Source organism: Carassius auratus, unplaced genomic scaffold (assembly GCF_003368295.1).
Source record: "Carassius auratus strain Wakin unplaced genomic scaffold, ASM336829v1 scaf_tig00217246, whole genome shotgun sequence".
Taxonomy (NCBI): domain Eukaryota; kingdom Metazoa; phylum Chordata; class Actinopteri; order Cypriniformes; family Cyprinidae; genus Carassius; species Carassius auratus.
Genome location: NW_020528962.1, coordinates 74,026 through 99,803, shown reverse-complemented (window position 1 = coordinate 99,803; position 25,778 = coordinate 74,026). Strand labels below are relative to the sequence as shown.

The window sequence follows — 25,778 nt, the reverse complement described above, 5'->3', positions numbered from 1 at the left end:
GGCAAAAAGATAAATATATATAGTATAAACTATTCAAGAAAATATTCTTTCCCTTTTCTAAACTTAATATATTGTGATTTCTTAGAAATCTAATTTTTAATGTTTATTTATTTATTTATTCATTCACTAATTAAGTGTTGGTTGATTTACTTTAGATACTTTTTTAGTATATAGGCTAATTGTTGTTACTTTGAAACTGTTGAATATGTTTTATAAGTGTTTTAAAGTAGTGTAATCTGGTTTTAGGACAGAGGAACCTAATACAGTATGTGTATTAAACTAGCATTTGAAATATCTCACTTTTTGAATTTAGTTATACCTTAATTTGTCAAATAATTAACAGTACTGCACGGATTACGCTGGATTTGCATGCAGAGCCGCTGGAATGTCACTCAAAAGGACATCAAAGAATCTCCCGGGCGACGGCGTCATAGAGATTCAAAAGAAACAATTATAAACAATCAAACACAGTCGCAGCAGCTGAGAGTTTGATAAGAGCTCTTCACGAGCTACATTTTTGCTTAATTGTACTTTTATTTGTCAATAATATAGTTTTGTGCAGATATTGTACGTCTGGATCGTAATTTTGTCGTTTTCAGTTATCTAAGTGTACATTTTTATCGTTTCGCATCTAAAAATCATCAACGCACTGAAAACATTCTAAGAGATAATATTACATCAGGTAGGTTTAAAACGAGCATTTATTTCAAACTCACTCGGCAGTCTATTAAATTCACGCACTTTTTAATATCTTGCATTTAAGGTAAGTTGCTTCCTTCGTTTGGTGTTTATATTTATGCTTTATGCTACAGAAAACATGTCTCTCAACAGTTACGTATCTGTATGATAATTTTATTAAAATACAGTTCAAATTAAATGAGGCTAAATGCAAATTAAGTGTTTTGCAGCTGCCTACACTAACAAAAAAGTGTCATGGTAACCTGTTCGTATGTGTCACCACTTCCAGAAAACTACCTTACTACTTATTTGTAAATGTGGTCAAGTTAAAGGCTAAAATGCTGATATTCACGTGCTATTATTTTAACACTTTTTAAGTTTTTATTATTACTATTTAACAAGCAGATTTAGTAATTCTGTAAATAATAATAATTAAGTTTTTTTCCAACAGATATCATGTCACCTGTGGAAGTATGGGTGGGTCCTTGGAGGCCACACAGACCAAGGGGCCCCATCGCTGCAATGTATAACAGTCCAGGGCCAACATATGCTCTGCCAGGGGCAACTGGTACACACACACAAACACACACACACATTGGATTCACTATATTAATGAAGACATCTTTTAGACTTCCAATTTTAATATCAGGTTAATGATATATAGCCTAACCTGACCAGATCCGTACCCATAACGTTAACCCTCACAGAAACTTTTGCAAATCAGCAGATTTAAAAATATAAACATTATTTGACTGCTTTGTGAGTCTAGTGAAACCATTTAAAATGTCACCACTTGTTGTTTGACATTTATATTACTATAGAAACGAGGATATTTGGCCCTAAGTATACTGTAGCTTAACAGGTAGACACACACACACAAATGGGTACACTGCATAGATTCTAATGTTTTTATATACAGCTATTAATAAATGCAATAACCTAATCCACACCCTATGAGAAAACATTTGACATTTTTTCACAGTTTCTAAAACATTCTTGTACTTATTTTTTATACTGTTACAAATAATTGCGTCTCCAAAAAGAAGGTTTAGATCACTTCTGGGAACAAAATTGTCCACAAAATATTTAGTGGGTACATGCATACAAAGTTTACAATAAAAACAACCAGAGTCAGGATCACCAGTCACCTTACCTATCACCTCTGCACACTACATCTCCCACAATCCTCCTTGGCTATCACCTACACACGGGCCATGTCTGGTCTCATCAGTGACTAGGACTGCTAATCACTACTTACTTGTGTGATATTCTCCTTGCTTGGATTCCTTGTGCAATCTGGAAAGACCTGTAAGAGAAAAGACAAAGTTCCAATTTGGAGGACCTGTAACTTTTTCAAAATGTAATTTTTTAAGTGAAAAATTATTGCCTTGCTGTGATTTTGAGGCAATTCTGTGCCCTACACAGGAATAAACAACCATGACCCGCGGATGCAGAAAGGCCCAGCATTTAGCTTCGGCACACGTCATCGTGGCTTACAGACCAACTCTTCCCCAGGTCCCAGTTACCTCGTTCCCTCCAACATCACCAGGGTGGGTCGGGATGGAACCCCTGCATACTCTGTCTATGGCCGACCCAAGGATATTAAGCCCTTCCAGACTCCTGGCCCAGGTCTTTTAAACAACATAAACACAAGTAGCTGTGCTGTAATGTAGTACATGGTAGAACAGAGTAAAGTTAAGCTGGCTTTTGTAATTCTTTCAGGAAGTTACTCCCCTGAAAATGCAACAAAGACCACTTATTACTTGGCTCCTGCGTTCTCTCTGTCTGCAAGGACTAAACTGTTCCGTAATGATCAAACACCAGGTAGATTCCCACAGATCCACACAACAACACTACTGGAGCAGGTCCATTTCCTTTCATGCATTATCTTGTCTCCAGGTCCAGCTGCATACATGCTTCCCCCAGTATTGGGGCCAAGAGTTGTGAATAAAGCATCCGCCCCAAACGTCTCCTTCTGCAGTCGTAGTGTTATCGGCAGCTTCCATGAAGATCTACGGAAGGTGTGGACACATAATATTACAGTAATTACCTCTTTGTATGTACATTGCAAAGATGGTGACATTCGTTTTCTCAGACTCCAGGCCCAGGGACCTACCAAGTGGTGGATTCATGTGTGTACAAACACAAGTCCCCTGAGTACAGCATCACTGGACGCAACTTCACACCTGGAGACTTTACCAAGAAACCTGGACCTGGAGCCCACCATCCAGAAAAGGTCTGTACATTTAAAATTCAAGACCACCAGCACTGACATCCATGTTTTATATGTATGACACACACACTGAATTTCTGCTCAATCAGCAGCAGTCAGACACATGATAGAGTTTAAGCATATTTAATTGTTTAGCACTAGTTTTCTCATTACTTGTATCCCTGGTTCTTATGTTTTTCACTAGCATCTTCATGCCTGTTGAATCCAGCAGTTCTATTTAGCCACAGCTGCTTTTGGTTGCAGTTAAAAACAAGCAGCCAATTCAATGGTTCAAGAAGATGCCAAAGAGTAAACATCCAATTGGGACAAAAGAAAAAACCCCACTGACCCCAAACTTCTGAACTCTAGTTTCTAGCTTTGCAGTGCTGTCTACTGAAACTACGATTAAATGAATGAGAATTAGTCCACTAAAATGATTCCCTTTGTCTCTCTCCACAGGTTACTTTCACAGGAACCAAAGCTCCCAGCTATTCCTTTGGAATTCGTCACTCCGAGTACATCGCTCCCATAATTGTGGATGGGGCTGATTAAATGGGTCTGTTCTGTCCTTGTGAATTCTGTTAAGCAAGTTACGGTCTCTCATATCAGGTCTTAATATTGCTAAAACATAACTTGAATTAATGGTGTTTCAGTTAAAAAGGCTCCAAGATGCATATTTGTGCTGCTGCCACAACATGAGAAATAAGCTCCATTCCAAAACTAAGTGAACCAAGTCTACCTAGACTAGCATTTTAACACATCAGAGACACAATCTACTAGTTCTTGGTCTGACTGCACCTTGTCGAGTCCATGTTCTTTCATAATGGCAGTCCAAGTAAAAAAACAAGGTTACCCCCCCCCCAAAAAAACCCAAAAACAAACTAGTTATACAATAATATCTAAATTCTCTCATGTTCACCAAGGCTGCATTTATTTGATCAAAAATATGGGAAAAACGGTGATACTGTGAAAATATAATTACAATAACTGTTTTCTGTTTAAATATATTCTAGAATATGATTTCTTTCTGTGATTGGCAAAGCTGAATTTTTGCATGTCTGCTCACAAAGTTTTGGAATGGCATGATGTTGACGAACGGCACTGATGATTACTGTGTTAATCAAGAAAGAAAGTAAATCTTTGAATCAAAATACTTTATTGTTGTAACTTTTATTTTCTTCAGTCAACTGAAAATGTAAGCTTTGCTCAATGCAAAGCAGACAAAAGCAGGAACAATATTTACATGGACAGTGCAGTAGTTCATTATTACATTCTATTTTTAGTCTTTTTACAAAACTTTTTTTTCTTCATGCTATAATACATTTATTGAGTCTTTCTTAATAAAATACACTTTCTCTGAAAAACATATGCAGTCTTACTTCAAAGAATATTAGGTAAATCTTTAAGCATTCTTTACAAAAAAAAATAATAAAGCAGAATCATTGTTGTGTTTTGGAGTAGTGTAGGTGGATTGAACATTTGCAGTCAAATGGTAACCTTTAATTGCAGAACTGTTCTTGATATTGTCTCCATAGGATGATTTTATATTGCTGTATTATCGATACTGTATTCACAGTTAACCTATCAGCTTAACTTCACCAGTTTAAAAGTAGTTTTGCCCCTAAATGTGTGCTTCCACAGTTGTCTCTATTGGCATGATCCTCATTGGCTGTTGCATACAGTGACTATAAAAGTAAGGGAACACTCTCTCAGTGAACGTGTGTTTAAACACATGCAGGCCGATATTGCGACCTGAGTCAGTGAATGTGACTTTGCCCTTGTCCCAGTCCAGTTGGACCCTGATCCTCTGAATTCTCTGATTGACCCGTAGAAGGGTGAGGATCTGTGGAGAATAGCCCTTCCCATATTTCCCGTTGCAGAAGCCCACATACCACAAGCCTGTTTTGGAGGGGGTCAGTCTGTGTTTGTATGCAGATTCTGTGATCACTCCCACGGCCCAAGCTGTGCTGTCGCCCACCTCAATGTCCCAGCAGTGAGTCCCCGAGTTAAAACCCTCAGAAGCTAGAATGCTTGTGTAGCCGTCGAATCTCTCTGGGTTTGCTGGAAGCTGTGGGAAGTGCTCATCAGAGTAAGTTATACTGGTCAGATCATCCGACACGACCAGATAAGGATGGGCGGTGTTGGGGTCAAAGGTTACTGGGGCTGGAGAGAAAGAGATAGAGATGTATAATCACTTTTAAGACATTCACACACAATGCATTTTGCTTTGTGAAATGTGAGACGCTGGCAGTGGAATTGGGGTAAACTGCAAAGTCACGACACATTTAATGATTCTTTAATCTTTAATACTTTAAGCACATTTTTAGAACTATGGAATCCCATTTTCAGCATGGAATAAAAAAAAGAAAAGATAATTGCGACTTTTTATTTGCATCTACTCTGACCTCCAGTTTTCTTTGTTTCCTTAATTGACATTCTGAGATACAATCTCAGAAAAAAATCCCAATTCTGTGAAAAAATGTCAACAGTCACATTTTCTGAATTTTCCTTCTCAGAATTGTTTACGTCTCACAGTTTCTTTGTTTTTCAATTTACCCTCTGAATTCTTTATTGTATATCTTAAAATTTAGTTCATTTTGCAATTCTGACTTTTTCTTTTCCGACTTGCAAGATTATATCATTTATATCTCACAATTCTGACTTTTTCACTCTGAATTCTAAAAGTACATCTCACAGTTATTTTTGGCCATTAATACAAAATAAATAAAATAAAAAAAGGTAATTTTGACTTTTTTTATTTTTATTTTGAGAACATGATTTGTGGCGTGAGAATGAGTAACTAACGGTCAAGTTTATGTCTTTCAGTGCTCAATTTTTTCTCATAATTCAGAGTTTATATCTCACATTCTGATTCTGCATCTGCAGTTTTTCAAAACAAAAACACGTTCTGCATCTCTGTGTGAATGGCTAATAGTACAGATGATTATGTTATCTACTCAGTACTCACTGTATCGAATGCTGGCTTGTAGTTTCTTGGATACTTCAAAGGTTACGTTACCCACATGCTTTGCTACATTGATGAGCATTCCTGAAGGTCCGGTCTGATCCTGCAGTGTACACTTTGTTCTGAAACAAATTTGAATAGTCAATACTGATATGAGTTTGGTTTCACCAGAAGTTTGGGTGGGGGGAGTGGGGGGTTGGGTTTCGGGGGTGGGGGTGAGAATCTTACCTTTCAGTTGTAGCCTTGTAGTTCTAGAAATAATGTAGATAAAAACAAAGATGAAGCGATATTATGCGTTTAGAAAATCTACAAATTTTATACATTTTAAAAGGTAATCAAGTCACGTGATGCTTCAGAAATCATTATAATATTCAGATTTTCTGCTCAAGAAACTCGTGGATTCTTACCACAAGAAATGTGAAGTCATTCCTTCTCAGCTGTTCTTCGATGGACTCAATAATGTGTGAGATAGATAACATCCCTGATCGAATCTCCTCAGTCTTCTTCTTAATTATCTCACTCTTCTGCTCCTCTTCTTTCTTCAGCGCAGTCGTCCTGGCTGCCTCTTCAGTTTCTAGAAACTGGTGCAGCTTGTCAAACGCCTCCTTAATGTGAGTCTCGGTTTGTTTGCTCTGATTCTAAGCACAAAATATCAGCAAATTCAGGCTGCAAAATCCATACAATAGTTCAACTGTTTTAATGTTGAAATATGCTCCCGGTACTCACTTTAATATACTCTGCTGTTTCATCCCAGGACTGTTTAATTTGTTCGTAGACTCTGAGTTTCTCCAGAAAGGCCTTTAGTTTCAGCCGGAGCGCTTGCTAAAAAATGTTAGAAAAAGAAGAGACAAATTAATTTGGGGCACATTGTAATTTTTACTAGGTTAAACTAAGCTCTTTCAGGGTAGGGATATTTTTTATATCGTATGTTATTTTTTTTATTATTTATATACTATTACCATATATAATATTACTATTTCAAATTAACTTTTGTGTTCAGTTTTAGTAATTTTGTTCTGTGCTTTTGTAATATTACAAATATTTCTATACAGCACACACATTTGTTTATTTATTTTTGTGCTCACTTCAGCCTGTGATGCACTGATGTGTCAGTGGTATGACTGATGATTTTGACTTATCAGCAAAGTTCCCACGGATGTTTTGTTTTTGTGAGTCTGAGAATGAGTGTCATATAAGGGCCATTAGTGTGATAAGACCTGTTTGACAAGACAGCTTTCATATCTTACCCATTTCTGGTCCATTAAATCTGACACAAACAATCAGTGAAATCTGACTAGAGTCTACAAGTTATTTCAACCAAGCAATTGACTGTTGTTAAAAACTGTTTCCATACTATCTGACACTCTGAGTTCTTACCCTGAGTTCCTGTGACGCGTCCTCTGTTGAACGGATGCAGTGGTTCTTATGCGATTTGGCATTTCTGCATTTCCCACAAACTAGTTCTTGATCTTCAGTGCAGAAGAAAGTAAGAGGTTCTCCATGAAGACTACAGACCTCCACCGTCTCTACAGGAGGCTCCTCAGTTGTTGTTTCTCTCATTAGATCACACATGTTTCTCAGCACGATGTTTATGGGTGGGTTAGGGTTGGAGGACACCCTTCTGCAGATGGGACACTCTTGACTTCCTCGCCGATTCCAGAAGGTTTTCACACAGCCGTTACAGATGCTGTGAGAGCAGGGTAGAAGAATGGGATCCCTGAAGATATCACAGCAGATGGGGCAACAGAAATCCTCCTCTGTAAGGGACAGTCTACAGGCCATTTTGCCTCCTATTCAATTTAAATGTTTTAAAAAGTTGTGTCTCTCTGGCTCTCCCTCTCTGTGTCTGGTCCAGCTGTCTTGGAGCACAAGAGTGTCTCTCAGCTGTGTTTACATACCAGACGACTGCAAATCAGGGAGGAGCTTATAAGAGCAAAGACAGCATTTCAGCACGACCATCTATTGTTCATAGCATTCAATATTTTCTACAGTAACACCCTATTAATTTCAATAATAAATTAGACTTAGACTCTTTATTCACCAATTCACCAAGTGCAATTTCACGTGGTGCTAGTCTCTCTCTCTCTCTCTCTCTCTCTCTCGCTCTCATACATATATATATATATATATATATATATATATATATATATTTATATATATGGTGACAAAGAAATATGGACCAAAACTAGTTTATATATGCATAAAATATGTAGCTACAATATATATATATATATATATATATATATATATATATATAGTAAATATGAATGTCTTTATACAGTATCTCTGTTATTTTTAGTATCATTTATATTCTGTTATAGTATTTATGAATATTTTGAAGCACACGTTTATATTTTCAGTTTTTATGTTAAAGTTTAGTCTTTTTTATCATTTTTATTTTTATATAAATAATATACTTTATATCAATTAAATTAATATATTTATATGTAATTAAGTTAATATAATTAAGTTAAATTTAATTTATCTTCAGTTTTAGTACTCCAACTTGTTTGGCTTTATTTCAAAACTAAAAAAAACTAAAAAAATAAATATTTAATATGAGGAATGCATGCATCATATTGTATAGAATTTGTGTGAACCATCTAGATTCATTATGTTTTTTAGCTTTTTTATTTTATTCTAGTCATGTACTCTCTGACCTCTGGGGGAAAGAAGAAAAAAAGCCTTTTCTGTCATCCTATCTGACAAGCAGATTTATAGTTTTTCTGTTCTGTTCTGTTCTGTGTATTCCCGTGTCAAGAATGTGACCAAGACAACATTCTGTAATGTGCTGCTGCTTTCTCACACTCAAAAGTAAGTAGGGAAGATAATTGCGTTTGATATTACTGACAGGTAATTTGTCAAAGAAGACATTCTTGGTATTGTTTTCTGGATTCGTTTCCTGGAAAGCACAAATATAGGTCAAAGTTTACATCTACAGAAATGAATAATAATTGAGAAAAATTATGTTTAAAACTTAGTGCTGTCAAATTGTACCGTACATAATACAGGTGCAACTCAATAAATTTGAATGTCGTGGAAAAGTTAATTTATTAAAGTTCAAAGTTCCTTTGTATTAAATAAATTCAATGTATACAGACTGAAGTACATAGTTTAAGCCTTTGGTTCTTTTAACTGTGATGATTCTGGCTCAAATTTAATTCTCAAATCAAATTCTCTATCTCAACAAATTAGAATACTTCATAAGACCAAAAAAAAAAAAAAAATAATTTTTACTATAATGATGGCCTTCTGGAAAGTATGTTCATTTACTGTTCATGTACTCAATACTTGGTATTGACTACTTTTGCTTTAATTACTGCCTCAATTCGGATTGGCATGGAGCTGATAAGTTTGTGGCACTGCTGAGGTGGAAGCCCAGGTTTCTTTGACAGTGGCCATCAGCTCATCTGCATTGTTCGGTCTCTTGTTTCTCATTTTCCTCTTGACAATAGCCCATAGATACTCTATGAGGTTCAGGTCTGGTGAGTTTGCTGGCCAATCAAGCACACCAACACCATGGTCATTTAACCAACTTTGGGCCGGTGTCAAATCCTGCTGGAAAATGAAATCAGCATTTTCAAAAAGCTGCTCAGCAGAAGGAAGCATAAAGTGCTCCAAAATTTCTTGATAAACGGATGCAGTGACTTTTGGTTTTCAAAAAACACAATGAACCAACACCAGCAGATGACATTTCACCCCAAATCATCACAGACTGTGGAAAAGAGGACTTTTGACCACTGGGCAATGGTCCATTTCTTCTTCTCAATAGCCCAGGTAAGATGCATCTGACGTCTTCTGTGGTTCTGGAGTGGCTTAACAAGAGGAATACAACAGCTGTAATTCCTTGACACGTCTCTATGCCTTGACCCCAGCCTCAGTCCTCAGTTTTTCTTCCAAAGTTTTTCTTCCACCCAACATTCTGTTAACATGCTTGGATACAGCACTCTGTGAACAGCCAGCTTCTTTGGCAATGCATGTTTGTGGCTCCTTGTGAAGGGTGTCATTGATTGTCTTCTGGACAACTGTCAGATCAGCAGTCTTCCCCATGATTGTGTAGCCTAGTGAACCAAACTGAGAGACCATTTTGAAGGCTCAGGAAACCTTTGCAGGTGTTTTGAGTTCAATAGCTGATTGGTATGTAACCATGTATATACTTAAGAAATATATGTAATATATATTTATGTATAATATAAATTATATATAAATATGTATATATGTATACATGTAAATGTTTCCTAAATATAGCCTATACATGTATGTGTGTGTATTTATATAATAAATATAGGCTACATGCATATAAACACAGACACGTATAATTTGTAAACAAAGACTTTTATTTTGGATTGGATTAATTGATTTGACAGCATTAATTATAATCACGTCAAAATAATCACGTTAGATCAAGAGGCAACCTTCCACTCCCTCTCGAAACCAACAAGGAAGTGACTATAACTGCAATTCATCGACTGGCCGCTAGAGGCTGTCTCCAAAAGAGAGTCAGTCCCATAGACTCCTCATGTTAAACTTTACAAAAGAAAAAAACGTTTACAGCCTGGTACAATTTTTTTTTATTTATTTTGGTCTATATATATAATTGTCCCTTCGTGACAACTGAACGGGGTGAACGGGTGATCATCCATTTACATTTTATGTTGCATTTTTTGTAGTATTATTATCAGTAATAACAGTATTTCCTTTCTGCCACTCACACTAGTTGTATTAATTTTAGAGCAATCTTTAGAATAAAGTACTTTAAAATCAAAAAGCCAGGCACCTTCGAAGACAGCCCGACGCTTTCTCGACCTTTACGGGTCCTGGCGTTGCTTAGAGACGCGTTGTTGTCGCGCATCTCCACAGTAAATTTTTGTGGAAACAAACCGAAAATTTTATTCACAAAATAGCGATGTTTGTCTAGTGTGTTATCCAGTCGTGAATGCGAACAAATTTACGACGTGCTTTAAACATATCTGCACTAAATTGTTATAAAATATTCTGCCGTGAATAATGATTTAGATTTAGCTTGGGTTATCAGGCTAATGTGCTAACTAATTAGCCAGTTAGCCAAAGCGAGATTCAGACACGCTCGACGTATTTTTGGGAAAATAGACTTTATTATTCGCGTTACGGCTTGTGAAGATGAACTAAACGCAATCTCTAGATTTAATGGAGAAAAGCAGCGGTGTTTCGGCTGTTTTCTTCATCTAATCTAATCCCGGTGTTTCGGCTGTTTTCTTCATCTAACTTAATCTAATCCCGGTGCGGGAAAACGCTCAGTGTTTACATCCCTGCTGGACTTGCGATGGACTCAGGAGGCATCTCTGATCTAGACCTGGACAAATATGACGCTGATGAACAAGTCAAGATCATCTGCCTCGGAGACAGCGCTGTGGGCAAATCCAAGTATGCTCTCTTTCACTACTGCCAAGGGGTTTTCGATTTGTTTTCTAAAGGCTTTGATCGTTTTTTTTCAGGCTCATGGAGAGATTCCTTATGGATGGATAGTATCCTTTGTCTTGTGTTTTTTCATGTCAGTCAGATCTGCTTGCTCTCTCTCTCTCTCTCTCTCTCTCTCTCTCTGTGCCAGTGTTTGATTCAGAGTTGTCAGGTTCTTAATGATGTGTCAGTCGGCCTCAGCAGCTCTCCACATACGCTCTGACTCTGTACAAATACACCACCACCATCAATGGACAAACCGTCCTGGTTGGTAAGCTTGGCATGCAAAAGTGTCTTATTTTAGTCAATGATTGCAAAGTTGGCCGTATTGCATAATTGACTTTTTAATTTAGAAATGCCAGGTGTTTTTGTTTTTCATGTTATAGAGAAGAAGTCATGACTTTTTAATGCCGTTAATGCTTGTGTCTAACCTGAGCCCTGAAGCATTTGTTGATCTGCACGACAGATTTCTGGGATACTGCAGGGCAGGAACGTTTTCGAAGCATGCACCCGTCTTACTACCATAAAGCTCATGCTTGTGTCATGGTAAGAGACAGACGCAAACCACTCAGTCTTATTTTAGTATAATTTATTTAATGTTATTAATACCACTATTTATTAATATTTTGAATGACCTTTTATTTCTATAGTATATATTGATATAATTTCAATTTGTAGTAGCTTTAAATTTTTTTTGTTTAGCTTTAATTTTAGTTTTTATGTTTAGTAAATAATAACTAAGTTGAAACTACTTGCATGAATCAGAGAAATAAATATTTATTTATATGCTGCCGTAGTTTAGATTAATAGCCATTTAACAGCAACACACACACTCACCTCCTCTTATAATGATAAGTAGAAATTAAAATTGTTGGAAAAAAATTGGTGTAGGTCATTATTATTATTATGATTTTGTATTATTATTATTTTTTAATTACTGCTTTTTATAGACAGTAGATCTCAAAAAGCTCTCAGAATGAATAAGATTGCTTTTGCCAGGTGTTTGATGTCCAGAGGAAAATCACATATAAGAATCTCCCAAATTGGTACAAAGAACTGCGGGAGTACCGTCCAGAGATTCCCTGTCTGGTGGTCGCTAACAAGATAGACGGTAAATTTGGCTTGTGAGATTACAGATGAGAGCTTGATTAGCCAGTGTTACGCTCTGCATGTCTCTTATCTTTTGTCCTTTTATGTTCTCTGCTCTTCAAAAGCTGACATTAAGGTCACCCAGAAGAGTTTCAACTTCGCTAAGAAACAAGGTCTGCCTTTCTACTTTGTATCTGCTGCCGATGGGACCAATGTGGTCAAGGTGAGGATGCAAAGCAGAGCGTCCTAGACAGATACAGTAAACCGATATCAGGAGAGAATGCAATAAAAAAAACTGCATTAGCTATTGAATTCTTAAAACAGATTGATTAAGTCTGACGTGTGGATTAAATACATTCTCCATTGTTTGCTGTGATGAATTTGGATTCATCTTGTAACTATGGTGTATGAATATTTTTCATATAAAATGGGTTTTCATCTGACATTCCATTCATGACAATTCCCCAGTTAAGGTCTCTTTAATTAGGTAAATTAATTGTGTTCAGGATTTGCTAGTAATTTTTTTCCCTTTACATTGTCATTTATATGTCATCACATGTGGGCAATTTGAAATGTATTCTTGTTCATTTTATTTTGTATTAAAGTGAATAGCACACACACATTGTTTTTTTTATTTTTATTTAATTAAATTTTTTTTTTTCTATGAAAATGAATAGTGCACACACATTTATTTATTTATTTGTTACATATTTTATTTGGTCGTTTATTTTTTATTTTATTTTTTTTTAAATTGAGGAATGGACAAAAAAATAGTTTGAATGTTTTAAGAACTGTGAGGTTCTGATGTCCTGTAAATGTTTCACAGGTGTTTAAAGATGCCATTCAGATGGCTCTGTCCTACAAGAAGAACTCCAGTGACTTCATGGATGAAGTCATGAGGGAGCTAGAGGTGTGTGTGTTTTTGTTTGAAGGTAAATGCTTACTCTTCATGATGCAGTTTACCGATCGATTTTATTCATGTTATTTTGCAGAACTTTGAATTAGAGAGTAAAGAAGAATCATCTGATAAAGAAGAGACACAAGAGGGAAAACTGGACTCAGCGTGACCACTCATCACACCTTTCTTATTCTCTGTCTTCACTGCTTCTGCAGTTGTACTGATGAGATCTTCAGATCATGGCTGTCCTCTCACCATCCTGAACAGCTGAACTCTACCTCACACCACTCAAAGTGTGTCTGATTTTGGAATAAATTATGCTTCGGTGAATGTACAGCTGGCATTAACAGATGATGGACATGATGGAATCACAATGCACTCTGAACTTTGATTTGATACGAATTGTGGAGCATGCAGATTTAGCATGTAGATCTAAAACTTGTAAAACTCTGGAATGTGAAGCTTTGTGCCGAATGTAACATGAAATATTTGTAATTTACATTTTTTTGATTTCAGGTGAAATTTTCGGTGAAAAATTTATGAGCCACTGAGATTTAAGTGTACTATTTTATAGCATTTGCACATTTCAAGTAACAATTGGTGATGCTCACTGGTATCAATAAAGTACTTGATCTTTGTACAAGGGTAGTTGATTATACTGTACAAGCTGAAACAATTACCGTATACCGTTTTAGGATAAGCATGTTTCCTTATACATTTACAAAACGCAAACTTTTATGTTCATCCCATTTGCCAATTAACCTGATTTTTATATTAAAGCAGATTGTTAGAAAAATATCTGAGAATAGGATCAAACTCTTCTCAGGAATGGATGAGACAGCCATGATGCAAACTCAGTGTAGCGGATGAATGTGTTTGTGAAAACCAGAGCAAATAAAGAGCAGTGACTACTCTGATGATCACTGACAAAACCTTCAGGTTACAGATCCAGACTTTTATCTTAAAAAGAGGACGAATGACTTGTGTTTACTTTACCTGATAATGTGCAGCTTTCATTCTTTGACCCACTCACTGGACATCTCAAAGAGAGTCAAATGGACATGCAAGCCAATTGTAAAGCATTCATTGCCACTTCCACATGCAACTGTTTGATGCTGTCCAGTGAAACTGGGGGGAAGTTCAGGAGTACATCTCAAGAAATGTCAAGAACACTCCTATCATGTTACAGCACAACCAAAACACACCATCCCTCAAAATTTTTTAAATTACTGATTGTAAATTATTTACATTTTAAAGTATTTGTTCTCTAATGAATTGGTGCAGATTTTTTTTAGGTCAACAATTATGTTTGGACAGATGTTTGTCATGCGGGATTGTCATAAAAATGCAACCTATGTCCAAAATACATCATGCAAAAAATCAACGTTTAATCAATTTCATTATGCAAAATTATATTTGAAGTAAAACATGAACCAGATATTTATTCACGAGTTTCCCCTTTAGAAATCAGAAATAATCATTACTGTAAAGAGCATTTATTCATATTGCACAAACTGTGAAGTTTTATTTTTCTATTATTGCATTTAGTTCGTGTTTTGTGATGTTTTGCACAAGTGCTTTATATATCAAACATAGATCTGTGTTGGTGAACTGAAATAGAACCAGCTTTGTACTGAACATGAATGTGTGTAAATGAACTGGAAACAACTTACATCTCTTTAGAAAAATGTTCTTATTTCTGAAGCCTCTAGGTGTTTTTATGTACAGTCATTTTCTTGTTCTGTGAGCAGAATGGTGTTCATATTAAAGAATTATGAAGCAGGATCTCACATATGACAACATTCAGCAATTATTAGCACTTTCCATGAATGGACCATGACTGACAACAGAAAATGATCTATGCATGAGAAGTTGCTAGATTTAATATCAAACATCAACCATTCCAATACTCTTCTGAAACTTACCATAAAATTTGTGAATTGTAAAAGTATCTTTTTGCAAGAAAAAAACAAAATGTACATACAATACAAAAATGGTAAGATCAAGTATTTTTATGTATGTGAAAAGTCATTTAAAAATAAGCATTCAAGTCAAAACTATAACCAGTGAAATCTGCAACCTTGTTTCCCATACTGGTGATTTTATATATATATATATATATATATATATATATATATATATATATATATATATATATATATATATATATTTAATGCTCATGATTTTATATATATAATACTAATCAAACCTATAAAACGAAATACTATACGAGAAGTTTTATTTTACATTTATTTGAGGTGGAAAAATATTTTCTGAAGGTTAAGCATTCTATAGTCTCTCAGTTACAAAATGAATAACTTTTCAGTGTTTCAACCATATTTTTTTACACATCTTTGTAGAAAGTGCTTCTCTCTCTTTGTTAAGTAATACATTAATACATAAATACATTAATACTGAGTGAAATAAACCTCAACTGAGCAACCAACCCACCAGAAAACAATGCTCATTACAAGCAGTATATACTGCATTTCTTGCTATTTTTATTGTGCTTTTGTTGGTCAGAAAACAAGATGGACAACCCTATAACATAATGCAGTCATGTAAATGATGTGTTTTATTTCATGTTTCGTCCTGCCATCGGTTGAGTAAAATCACAAAGAAATCAACTGCAATTTTCATTCTGGTTAAATATGCAGAACTGATGTCTGCGCTACATTGGGAGAGAGTAAAGGGCAAGGGTCAGGGAGAGTGTCCACCTAATGTGCAAGTCAGTCACTAATTGACTTTCTGGAATTCAAGCCAAACAGAACAGATTCTTAAATCCAGACATGAATGTGCCCAAGAAAAACACAATAGATCGGGCCACGTATGGAAATCACTGAAAAACATAAAAAATGTACATAAACTCATAACCAGAGAGCAAAAAGAAACACGACATGTGTGTGGTCTCACAATGTCCAGGAGGTGGCACCCTAGTGCTGGTTCAAACAGCGTTTAGTTCCAATCAACCTCAAAGAAAAGCTAAAAAACGATAATCATCTTTTGGCAAATTTGTTCATGTTGTTGTCCTTTCATCTCCTGCTAGAACAACTATAATGTAGCAACACCAATATTATGAAAGATGAAAGTGATGTGTATAGACTGAAAATCTCAGCTCGCGAGTTTTCAGAAGATGAGAAGAGGAAAACTGTGGTACATACGGCTCAGAAATGCAGTTCCAAGTCTCCAGAGTGGGACGACATTCACAAAAACACACGCAAGCTTGCCTTTGTTCTTCTGGATGAGCTGAAGGTTGGAACATGACTTTGAGTGAGATGAAAAATGAAAAAGGTCTAAACTGAAAATGGAGCGTTTCTGTAAGATTTCAATAAAAAAAACTAAGTGGATTTAACAAGTCTACCACGGAATGAAGAAATCTGTGTGTAGTAGGCTCCGGGCTCATCTGCATCCGAGGATATAGTAAGTAATTCACAGTTATCTTGGGGCCCGACTCCAAACGGCCCCTCAACACCTTCATTCAAGCCCTTGTAAAGTCAGACAGACTGACGGTTTAACACAGAGCGGCTGCTTTAGGATGGGAGGGCAGGATCTCTGTTAATGTGATACATACTAACTAGTCTTCATCTAGGATGGGAGAATAAAATGTAATCTAAAGAGTAAACACCATATTTACAGAACAGAAATGAGGTTATAAAAGTACAGTCTGCTCAGTCATAGGTCACACTTTATTTTATGCTGGATATTTGTATATTTTAAATGTCAATCAATTGGAATATATATATATATATATATATATATATATATATATATATATATATATATATATATATATATATATATATGTATATATATATATATACACATACATACATATATATTATATATATATATATATATATATATATGAGTCACTATCAACACAATATCAGTTATCAGATTAAGAAAAACTAATTCATTTGAAGTCTTTTATTGTCACTAAAGCTGCATGTTAAGGATCAAAACATACAGTTAAATCGTAATATATATATATATATATATTTTGTTTTACAATTTAAAATAATTTTTTTTATATTTGCATATATTAAAAATATATATATTTTTATAAAATTATAAATGTATTTACTGTCACTTTAAAAAAAAAAAAAAAAAAAAGAATACATAAAAAGATTACCTTCAAAATTTTGCTAGTGTGTGTCTGTGTATATATATATATATATGTATATATAGATATAGATATATGTGTATATAGGACTATTAAAAATGAATCTTTACCAGTAATAAATTAATAACTGTAAAATACGATCTTTAGAAAATTCCAATATTTATATCCATTTTTCATTCTGTACAATGTGTTATAATGCCTAAAATCACAATTGGTTTTGTATCCCTAGTAAATTCAGGTTTAGAATGCCACTCCCATATTTAACAGTCTGTATAGAACAGCATTAAGAAGAGGAGTGACATCTGTTCTTAGCTGCAGTGTGAACAGGCTGTACTTCAGTCCCTCACAGCTTCTCTTAGCTCATGTCATGATAAATATGGCATCTACTCCGACTGAATGCTGCTCCTACAAAAGGGAATTTTCCTACACAGTGTTGCTGGCATGCTCATCTGATGATGCACTGAGGTCTCGTCATCCTTGGCTGTTATTGTGCGGCCTGATTTCAGATGCAAGAGAAGAGATGACCAACGGTGAAGCATAAACTCTTTCTGCTGTTACAGTCTAAGACACACACATACGTTAGGTATTAAAAACAGGACTGATGATGCACAGGAGAGAAATTAGCATATGTGTGTCTGTGTTTGGATCCCAGGTTTCGTTTAAATATGCAAACAGGTCATATATGCATCTGTTGAGCCCTAATAGAGGGTTGAATGGGACGGGTGGGAATGAATGGCTTGAAATGCTAGCACCTTGTTTTGTGCAAATCACCCCCAAGCTCCATACAAAGAGTAAAATCTTCACCTTTTTTTTTTTTTTTACAGGTGGTTAACTATGCATATATGCCAAACATTCATATATAGATCTATATATTTTTTGATTTTTAAAAATTTATATGAAAACTATCATATATACATTGCTTGTGATTGATATAAAAAGCAAACATTTTAGTAATTTGTCCATATATACAGCTGCAGGATCTCTGGGCATCTTTTTCATTGATGTTTTTTCATTCAATCTTTTGTCCTCAGCATTTACTTTCAACTAATTGTCATCATAAAATGAATTCTAAATGAATTCATAAAATTCTTCTAAGCATCATATTTCACAAGCTACAAAATCCACCAATGAGGAGAAGAAATTTTTTAAAAATCAAAATAAAGAAATCAAAAAGGCCAAAACAAATAGGCCAAATGCTTCAGTGCTTACAGCAGGTTAACATATAAGCCATACGGTGGAAACTTTTACAATTATAGATTCTGTCTTCTAGTTTCTTAATGAGATGTCGAACACAAGTCGTTACCATCCAGATGAGCTGCAATATTCCAGATGTTTCTCGTCCCACAGTGGTCGTATCATGCACACTTCACACACATTTGTTCACACACTTGTTTACATGCACACTTATTGCAGAGTTTCTTATTCAGAATCTCTTATTACCAAATTAAGAAGACTCGTTTAGATCAAATTTGGATAAGAAACTGGTTTGGCTGTGTGCATGAAAGTGTGTAACTATATTGGGAACACTTTTTTTGATTTATATGTAAAAAACTACAAACGAATAACAGACACAAGTGGTGTGTGTGACAGCCCACTGTGGGATGTTCAATTAAAGATGGAAGACCAGGTTCAGTAAAACTTTAACAAACAAAAGCAAAAAAGGGGTTGGTACAATGCAAATCGAACAAACCAGTCAACCATCATTCCGTATGGTGATGTAACGTTTCATGCTACAGTCCATCATAAAAGGATAACCAAAAATCTTTTTCAAGAGTGTTATATATATATATATATATATATATATATATATATATGTTTTATATTTATGAAAAAAATTTTATATTCATATATCTATATACTTTTTTTCTGTCAAATATATATGTATATAATTGGTAAAAACTGGTAAATTATTGGTGGAATAAATCATCTAGGGAGAGAGACAGAACGGTCCGTTCTGTTGTTTGCTGTCTCTCTCCATTTTCAAAGCTATTTAAATACATTGAGATATTCTATCTACTGTCATATTTCCTTTGGAACCCCAAAGTTAAGAGTCTGATTATGAAAAAGCCACTAGTGTTGGTTAAACATTCTCCGAGTGTAGTACCTCCCTCAGCCAGAAGGGGGCAGGCGGTAAACAGAGAGGATCCGGCCACGCCCACTCTGCTCATCCACTCCTAAAAAAATACTCTGAAAGGCAACTGAACTTCCTTTTCTCAACAGCATCCCTCCTTTTTTGAATGAATGACACAGTGGAAAGAAAATAGAAAAACTGGTTTTGGGACTAAGGGTGTTTATCATGCTAATGAAACTAATATTATTTTCATTAGGCTTTGTTCAGACAGAGCAAAAAAATCTATTTTTATTGTATTTTTGTAGTTTGGACTCAAAAAACTGTTTAAAGCCACATTTGTACAATAGGTGGTTTGAAATCGAATTAAAATAAAGCGTGAACTGTCTAATTGAATTTCAAGTATCTCTTAATTTGGGATGAGATTTACTTTGCAAATACACAAATTTTGAATAATGAATAGTAATCAATGAGCAGTTTCAGTATTTGCATAAATGAATTAAATACTTTAATGTATCATGATTTCAGCAGCATGATACCATGACACAATTGTAGATAAACAAATCTGATTTTTGTGCAGTGTGAACAAAGCCAATTCAATCATTAAATTCACAGCCCCTCCCAAACAAACAGCACCCATGTGATTGGCTGCTGGTGGTAGTGTGGGAGGGGCTTAGGATAGTGCTGCAAAAACAGCATTGAGTAAACACCCACTACACTAATGATGGATTTAGGAAATAGCGAAATTATTCCAAACTGAAGTGTGTAATTTCTTGGGCGATTGAAAATTGTGAAAATGGTTGTGTTTAAACTGTTGGTCAAATGTTGGTGTGTCAGATTGGTTGGTATGTTTAAATAAACAGAGCAATGTTTAAAGGGGAATATTAAACTGCACTCCTGTAAAAAAAGGTACAAAAGCTGTCACTGGGGCAGTAGCCTTTCAAAAGGTAAACCTTTGGGCATAAGGGTTCCCAGGGTTAAAGGGGCATAACATTTCCGTAAAATTTCAAAAAATTCCTAAAAGTTTCAAAAATTTCTGCAATGACTCAAAATGTACTGCTTCTTTCCAAACCCACTTATTTAGCCCTAAAGGAAGCATAATAGTACCTTAAAGCAGGGGTGTCCAATCCTGCTCCTGGAGGGCGACTTGTCAGCAGAGTTTATCTTTAGTTCCAGTTAAACAGATCTGAAACAGCTAATGATGGTCTAAAGAATCACTAGAAACAAAGTGTGTTGAAACTGGTGGGAGCTAAACTCCAGGAAAGTGGCCCTCAAAGAGCAAATTTAGACACCACTGCCTTACATATTAGTACCAAAAATGTTCATATTAGTACCTAATGGTAGATATTAATATCTTTTAGTACCACCCCAGTGATAGTTTTTCACGAAAAGTGTGTAATAGGATAAGTGTTTTAACATCGAAATGACACACTTCGGATGTAAAGCTCAGGAATTGAAAAAGACAAACAAAAAAAAACAAGACAAACAAATTAAATAAGAAAATAAAAGAAAACTGTGTTGAGACTAGCTACAGGTAGAGGGAGGCGCGTGGTCAACTCTCCAGCAGCTGTTTAAGGGCGCGCTCGATGTTCATGCGATGACCGACGCGCGTCACGCCCAGCTCAGCGTATTCCTCCTTGGTCAGAGCAGGCAGATGGGAGCCCTCGATCTCATGCTCTTGGAATTGCTCCCGGTGTTCAGACAGGTTAATGCTGGCCAGCCAGTCGCCAACATCGTACTTGTTCCACAGGTGGAGGGGCTTCTGGTGGAATGGCCGTAGAGTGAGCAGGGGGGAGGGCAAGCCCGGGGAGGGGGCAGGCGAGGGAGAACGACTCCGTGCACTGGAGCTCCTCATGACAAAACGCACTTCTTTAGGTTCGTGAGGGAGACTGAGGCTAGACGACTTAAGGATTGTGGGGGGTGTGATGGGAGAAGTGGCCAGACCAAAGCCCCGGATGGGTCCCAGAGGATCCGAGCGGTCCGGGGAACCGGGACTGGGTGTCCGCCGGGTCACTGGGTAGCGGCTACCTGGTCTGATGGTGTAGGTGGTGCCGTAGCCTCTCTGAGAGATAGTATGGAGCTCCCCCAGACTGCTGAAGAGTCTAAAAGTAGGGAACAGAAGAAATAAAAGATTGAAAGACAACTTTTTCTTTTTTGTGCGAAACAACAGAAATTCAGTGGCTCTTTCTCGCCCAGTTTTAGAGAAAGCATCAGCTATGTTAGGACTCTATGCTCTTTGAGTTAGATGTGGCAAACACACTAAACTAGAGTTAGTGAGATGCTTAATAAATGCGTTTAGCCTCAATAGTGGAGCAAAGATAGAGAATACATCATAAAATCGATCTTAGATTTTTTATTTTTATTTTGATATAGTTCAGTCATACAACTAAAATTTTATTTAAAGTCTTTTCTCCTTAGTCAACATGACATCAGAATTCACCCTATTTACAATGTGAAAATGACTTCTTAATTAGTTTTTTGATTGTTTTACCAGTGAAAATATAAAAAAAAATCCTAAATTTACTTGTGAAGCAAACCACATATAATATTAATGTTTTCATGCATTGTATCTTGAATAAAAGTGTATTTTCTCTTACTGCACTGGCAGATTTTAAGATAAATTTAATTAAAAATACTGGGAACAATTCACAATAACATTTAATTTGTGAACATTAGTTTACTATATTTGTTAACATGAACATCTAAACTTCTTAATCATTTTTAAATGTTAGATATTCATGTCACTCACCATTTAATACATTAATTATTTAAAAGTTGCATCTGTTAATATCATTTAATGGACCTTGACTTAACAATGAACAGTCGTAACATTAACAAAAATAATAAATACTGTAACAAATGTATTGATCATTGTTAGTTAATGCATTAACCAATGTAAACTAATGGGACCTTATTGCAAAGTGTTACTAAAATATCCAATACTGTAAGACATTTTATGGTGTGTTGCTTCTCAAGTAAATTTTTCTTTTTTGAAGGATTTTTAGATATTTTAAGAAAATTAGACAAAAAGCTTCATTTAATTTAAATTATTTAAGATTATGTATTATGTATTATTTATATTATTGCATGTATAAATGCAATTTAGTTAATGAGAAACACTAAATTCAGAACAACTGACCAGATGCATATCAATATTAAATAAAAATAAAAATTTCAGCTTTTGACACTAAATTCATTAATTTATTATGTTCATCAAGATTGTTTTAAAAGCAGTGTATAAAGTTGAAGTGTTAATCAACTTCTGCACACTACAAATGTAACTAGGCAGAAGAAACTCGCTCTCCACTTAGAACTTGCCTCTGTGAGCAATGAAGCGAAGAACTGATGTAATTCTGTTAACAATCAATGGTAATGAGTGAGGTGTTACATGAGTTTAAATGCAATTTGAATTGAAAATAAAACATGGACAGATTTACACCAATTTTATGAGCACTACAGCAGAACACTGAAAGCGAAACCAAACATGCAACACATGAGAAATAACACAAGACAGATGTGGAGACATGCATAACATCTCAACCTTCAAATTACTTCATGTGATATATATATAACAATATATAGGTTTCATTATTTTGACTTGCCGAAACAGTAATAATAAAAGAATCTTAAGTGAAAGTGCCCTTATATTTAGTTTTTACATGGCTATCCATTCTGGGTGCACCCTGGGTGAAGAGAACAGAACTTATTTAGCAATATAGATGCAAGCTCTGATCATTACCTATCATGTCTGTAAAAGCAATCTATGAAAAATCTAAATGAAAACTAATGTCCTATACTTATATTGTTTAAATCCTTTTGCCTATGTAACTTGATGATTGAGGAGAATTAAGCAGCCAATGAAAAACAAGGAAAAGCTGGGGTTGAGAGAGGCCTGACCAAATTAGCATTAGGTGGGTCAGTAGATGAGGAAGGATGGATGATGATCAAGGTTTGACTCAGGGGTGTAGAAAAACAACAACAACAAAAAAGAATAAAGAGAGATGAGATGATTCATGCGCACTTACACAGGTGCCCGGCTCTTCTGGGCTTAGCCTCAGATTCAGCTCTAGACAGAGCTGGGTAGCATGCAAAGAGAGAGTGAGAGAAAGAGGGAGAGAGGGAGATGGAGAAACAGAGAGAGAGAGAGAGAGAGTGAGGGGCAATGGGAGAGAGAGAGAGTGGTCGGTTAGCATCAGTCCGTGACAGAACAAAAACAAACACCACACACTTCACATCCTCAACAATGTCAATTGAATGCAAACCAAATGTATAGCAACACAGACCAGAGCGCAGCTAGCCCCAGACATCAGCTTTCAATGGTGGAACGTGCACATATAAACAAGATCAATAAAGACTGACTTTTATTAACAATGATGTGAAATCAAATACAGCATTTATTTCATTACATCCTCTGTCTGGGGTAAGGTGCCATTCTGGTCAAATGAAACAGAAATTTAGTAAAATGAACAAATATGCATGAAAAATAAAAGAAATGCATAAAACTACAATGTACAACCATTTTTCTAAGAAGAAGCAGGAGCGATCAAAGTGTTAGCATGATTAAAGGATGAAAGTGTCACAAAACTATAGAAATGAAACGCTTAGCAAACACAGTAAACTTGGACAGCATGTTTGAATGGAGAGACAGAAACATAACAAACACACAGAGGAATGATACAACCCCAAACCAGAAAAAGTTGGGACAGTATGGAAAACGCAAATAAAAAAAGAAAGTAGTGATTTCTAAATTTACTTTGACTTGTATTTCATTGCAGACAATATGAACACAAAATACTTCATGTTTTGTCTGGTCAACTTCATGTCATTTGTAAATATGCATCCTTTCCATTCATTCAGACCTGCAACACATTTAAAAAAAAAGTTGGGACAGTAAAGCATTTACTACTTTGTAATGTTGCCATTCCTTTTCACAACCCTTACAAGACGTTTAGGGACTGAAGACATGAAGTGATGAAGTGTTTCAGGTGTAATTTTGTCCCATTCTTCTTGCAAACAAGTCTTAAGGTGGGCAACAGTACGGGGTCTTGGTAGTCGCATCTTGCACTTCAAAATGCGCCACAAATTCTCTATTGGAGAAAGGTCGGGACTTTTGGACTTGTTGCTGGTAACAGTCTGGATGATCCTTTTCTTCTTTGGTCCGGAGCACACAGCGTCCATTCCTCCCAAAAAATACCTGAAATACTGATTCATCTGACCACAGTACACGTTTCCACTGTGTGATGGTCCATCCCAGATGCCTCCGAGCCCAGAGAAGTTGACGGCGCTTCTGGACACTGTTAACATAGGGCTTCCTTTTGGCACAGTACAGTTTTAACTGGCATTTGTGGATGTAACTACGTATTGTGGTACTTGACAAAGGTTTGCCAAAGTAGTCCTGAGACCATGTGGTGATATCGCTTATAGATGAATGATGATTCTTGATGCAGTGCCGCCTGAGGGATCGGAGATCACGGTTGTTCAGCTTAGGCTTGTGCCCTTGTCCTTTACGCACTGAAATTCCTCCAGATTCCTTGAATCTTTTAATTATGTTATGCACTGTTGAATGTGAAATATCCAAATCTCTTCCCATCTTTCTTTGAGGAACATTGTTTTTAAACATTTCAATAATTTTCTCACGTATTCGAAACTGGCGATCCTCGGCCCATCTTTGCTCCTAAAGGATTAGACCTTTCTTGGATGCTGCTTTTGTACCGCTCATAATTACAATCACCTGTTGACATCACCCGTTTCAAATCACATCATTATTTAACCATTTTACCTCATTACTAGCCCTAAATTTCTCCTGTCCCAACTTTTTTTGAAATGTGTTGCAGGTCTGAATGACAAATGACATGAAGTTGACCAGACAAAACATGAAATATTTTGTGTTCATATTGTCTGCAATGAAATACAAGTAAATTTAGAAATCACTACTTTCTTTTTTTATTTGCGTTTTCCATACTGTCCCAACTTTTTCTGATTTGGGGTTGTAAATTATTATAATGATGACACTGTGATGCATATGTTAGTTTTATATTGGATAATCCAGTGAAAAATGACAACTTTCAGATGGTATGATTAATTTAAATACAATCCATTTTTAAAAGAACTTTATCGAGCGTTGGACAAATGGGTTGGACAAGTAGCTCATAGCTCAAAATTATTTTGATAAACATGGGTCAAACACATTCTATCATATGATGTTGCATGAAAAAAAATAAAAAATAAAAAATCAGTCACACAAGGACCCACATACATACTGCTAGCACAGTGCTGTAGAGCAGGGGTTTTCAAACTGTGGGTCGCAAC

The 25,778-nt window shown here is 35.7% G+C and overlaps 4 protein-coding genes across 8 annotated transcripts in view; 2 read left to right on the top strand and 2 right to left on the bottom strand.

The window, feature by feature from the left end:
• Positions 1–443: 443 nt before the first annotated feature.
• On the top strand, positions 444–4,275 carry LOC113100328 (outer dense fiber protein 3-B-like). 2 transcript variants are annotated; one of them, XM_026265130.1, is made up of 7 exons: positions 444–682; positions 1,130–1,246; positions 2,104–2,307; positions 2,401–2,502; positions 2,578–2,699; positions 2,774–2,914; positions 3,350–4,275. In XM_026265130.1, the coding sequence occupies exons 2-7, from the start codon at positions 1,135–1,137 to the stop codon at positions 3,440–3,442; spliced, it is 774 nt and encodes a 257-aa protein (XP_026120915.1). In that variant the 5' UTR covers positions 444–682; positions 1,130–1,134; the 3' UTR covers positions 3,443–4,275. The 2 variants fall into 2 exon arrangements, with proteins under 2 accessions (XP_026120915.1, XP_026120916.1); XM_026265131.1 differs by having other exon boundaries at positions 444–763.
• Positions 4,276–4,347: 72 nt separating this feature from the next.
• On the bottom strand, positions 4,348–7,755 carry LOC113100327 (tripartite motif-containing protein 35-like). Its single transcript, XM_026265129.1, has 6 exons — positions 7,233–7,755; positions 6,582–6,677; positions 6,263–6,493; positions 6,084–6,106; positions 5,859–5,977; positions 4,348–5,053 (listed from the first exon to the last, which is right to left on the bottom strand). The coding sequence occupies exons 1-6, from the start codon at positions 7,635–7,637 to the stop codon at positions 4,512–4,514; spliced, it is 1,416 nt and encodes a 471-aa protein (XP_026120914.1). The 5' UTR covers positions 7,638–7,755; the 3' UTR covers positions 4,348–4,511.
• A 2,924-nt stretch (positions 7,756–10,679) lies between these two features.
• LOC113100325 (rab-like protein 2A) lies at positions 10,680–15,068 on the top strand. Its single transcript, XM_026265126.1, has 8 exons — positions 10,680–11,258; positions 11,330–11,359; positions 11,483–11,562; positions 11,758–11,837; positions 12,291–12,402; positions 12,506–12,603; positions 13,207–13,290; positions 13,373–15,068. The coding sequence occupies exons 1-8, from the start codon at positions 11,158–11,160 to the stop codon at positions 13,445–13,447; spliced, it is 660 nt and encodes a 219-aa protein (XP_026120911.1). The 5' UTR covers positions 10,680–11,157; the 3' UTR covers positions 13,448–15,068.
• Positions 15,069–20,847: 5,779 nt separating this feature from the next.
• Positions 20,848–25,778, bottom strand: part of LOC113100316 (SH3 and multiple ankyrin repeat domains protein 3) — a 68,886-nt gene continuing 63,955 nt past the window's right edge. For all 4 annotated transcript variants that reach the window (XM_026265107.1, XM_026265108.1, XM_026265109.1 and 1 more), the window contains one exon: positions 20,848–21,571. In XM_026265107.1, coding sequence (XP_026120892.1) covers positions 21,022–21,571 — 550 coding nt within the window. In that variant the 3' untranslated portion in view covers positions 20,848–21,021. The remainder of the gene's footprint in view (positions 21,572–25,778) is intronic.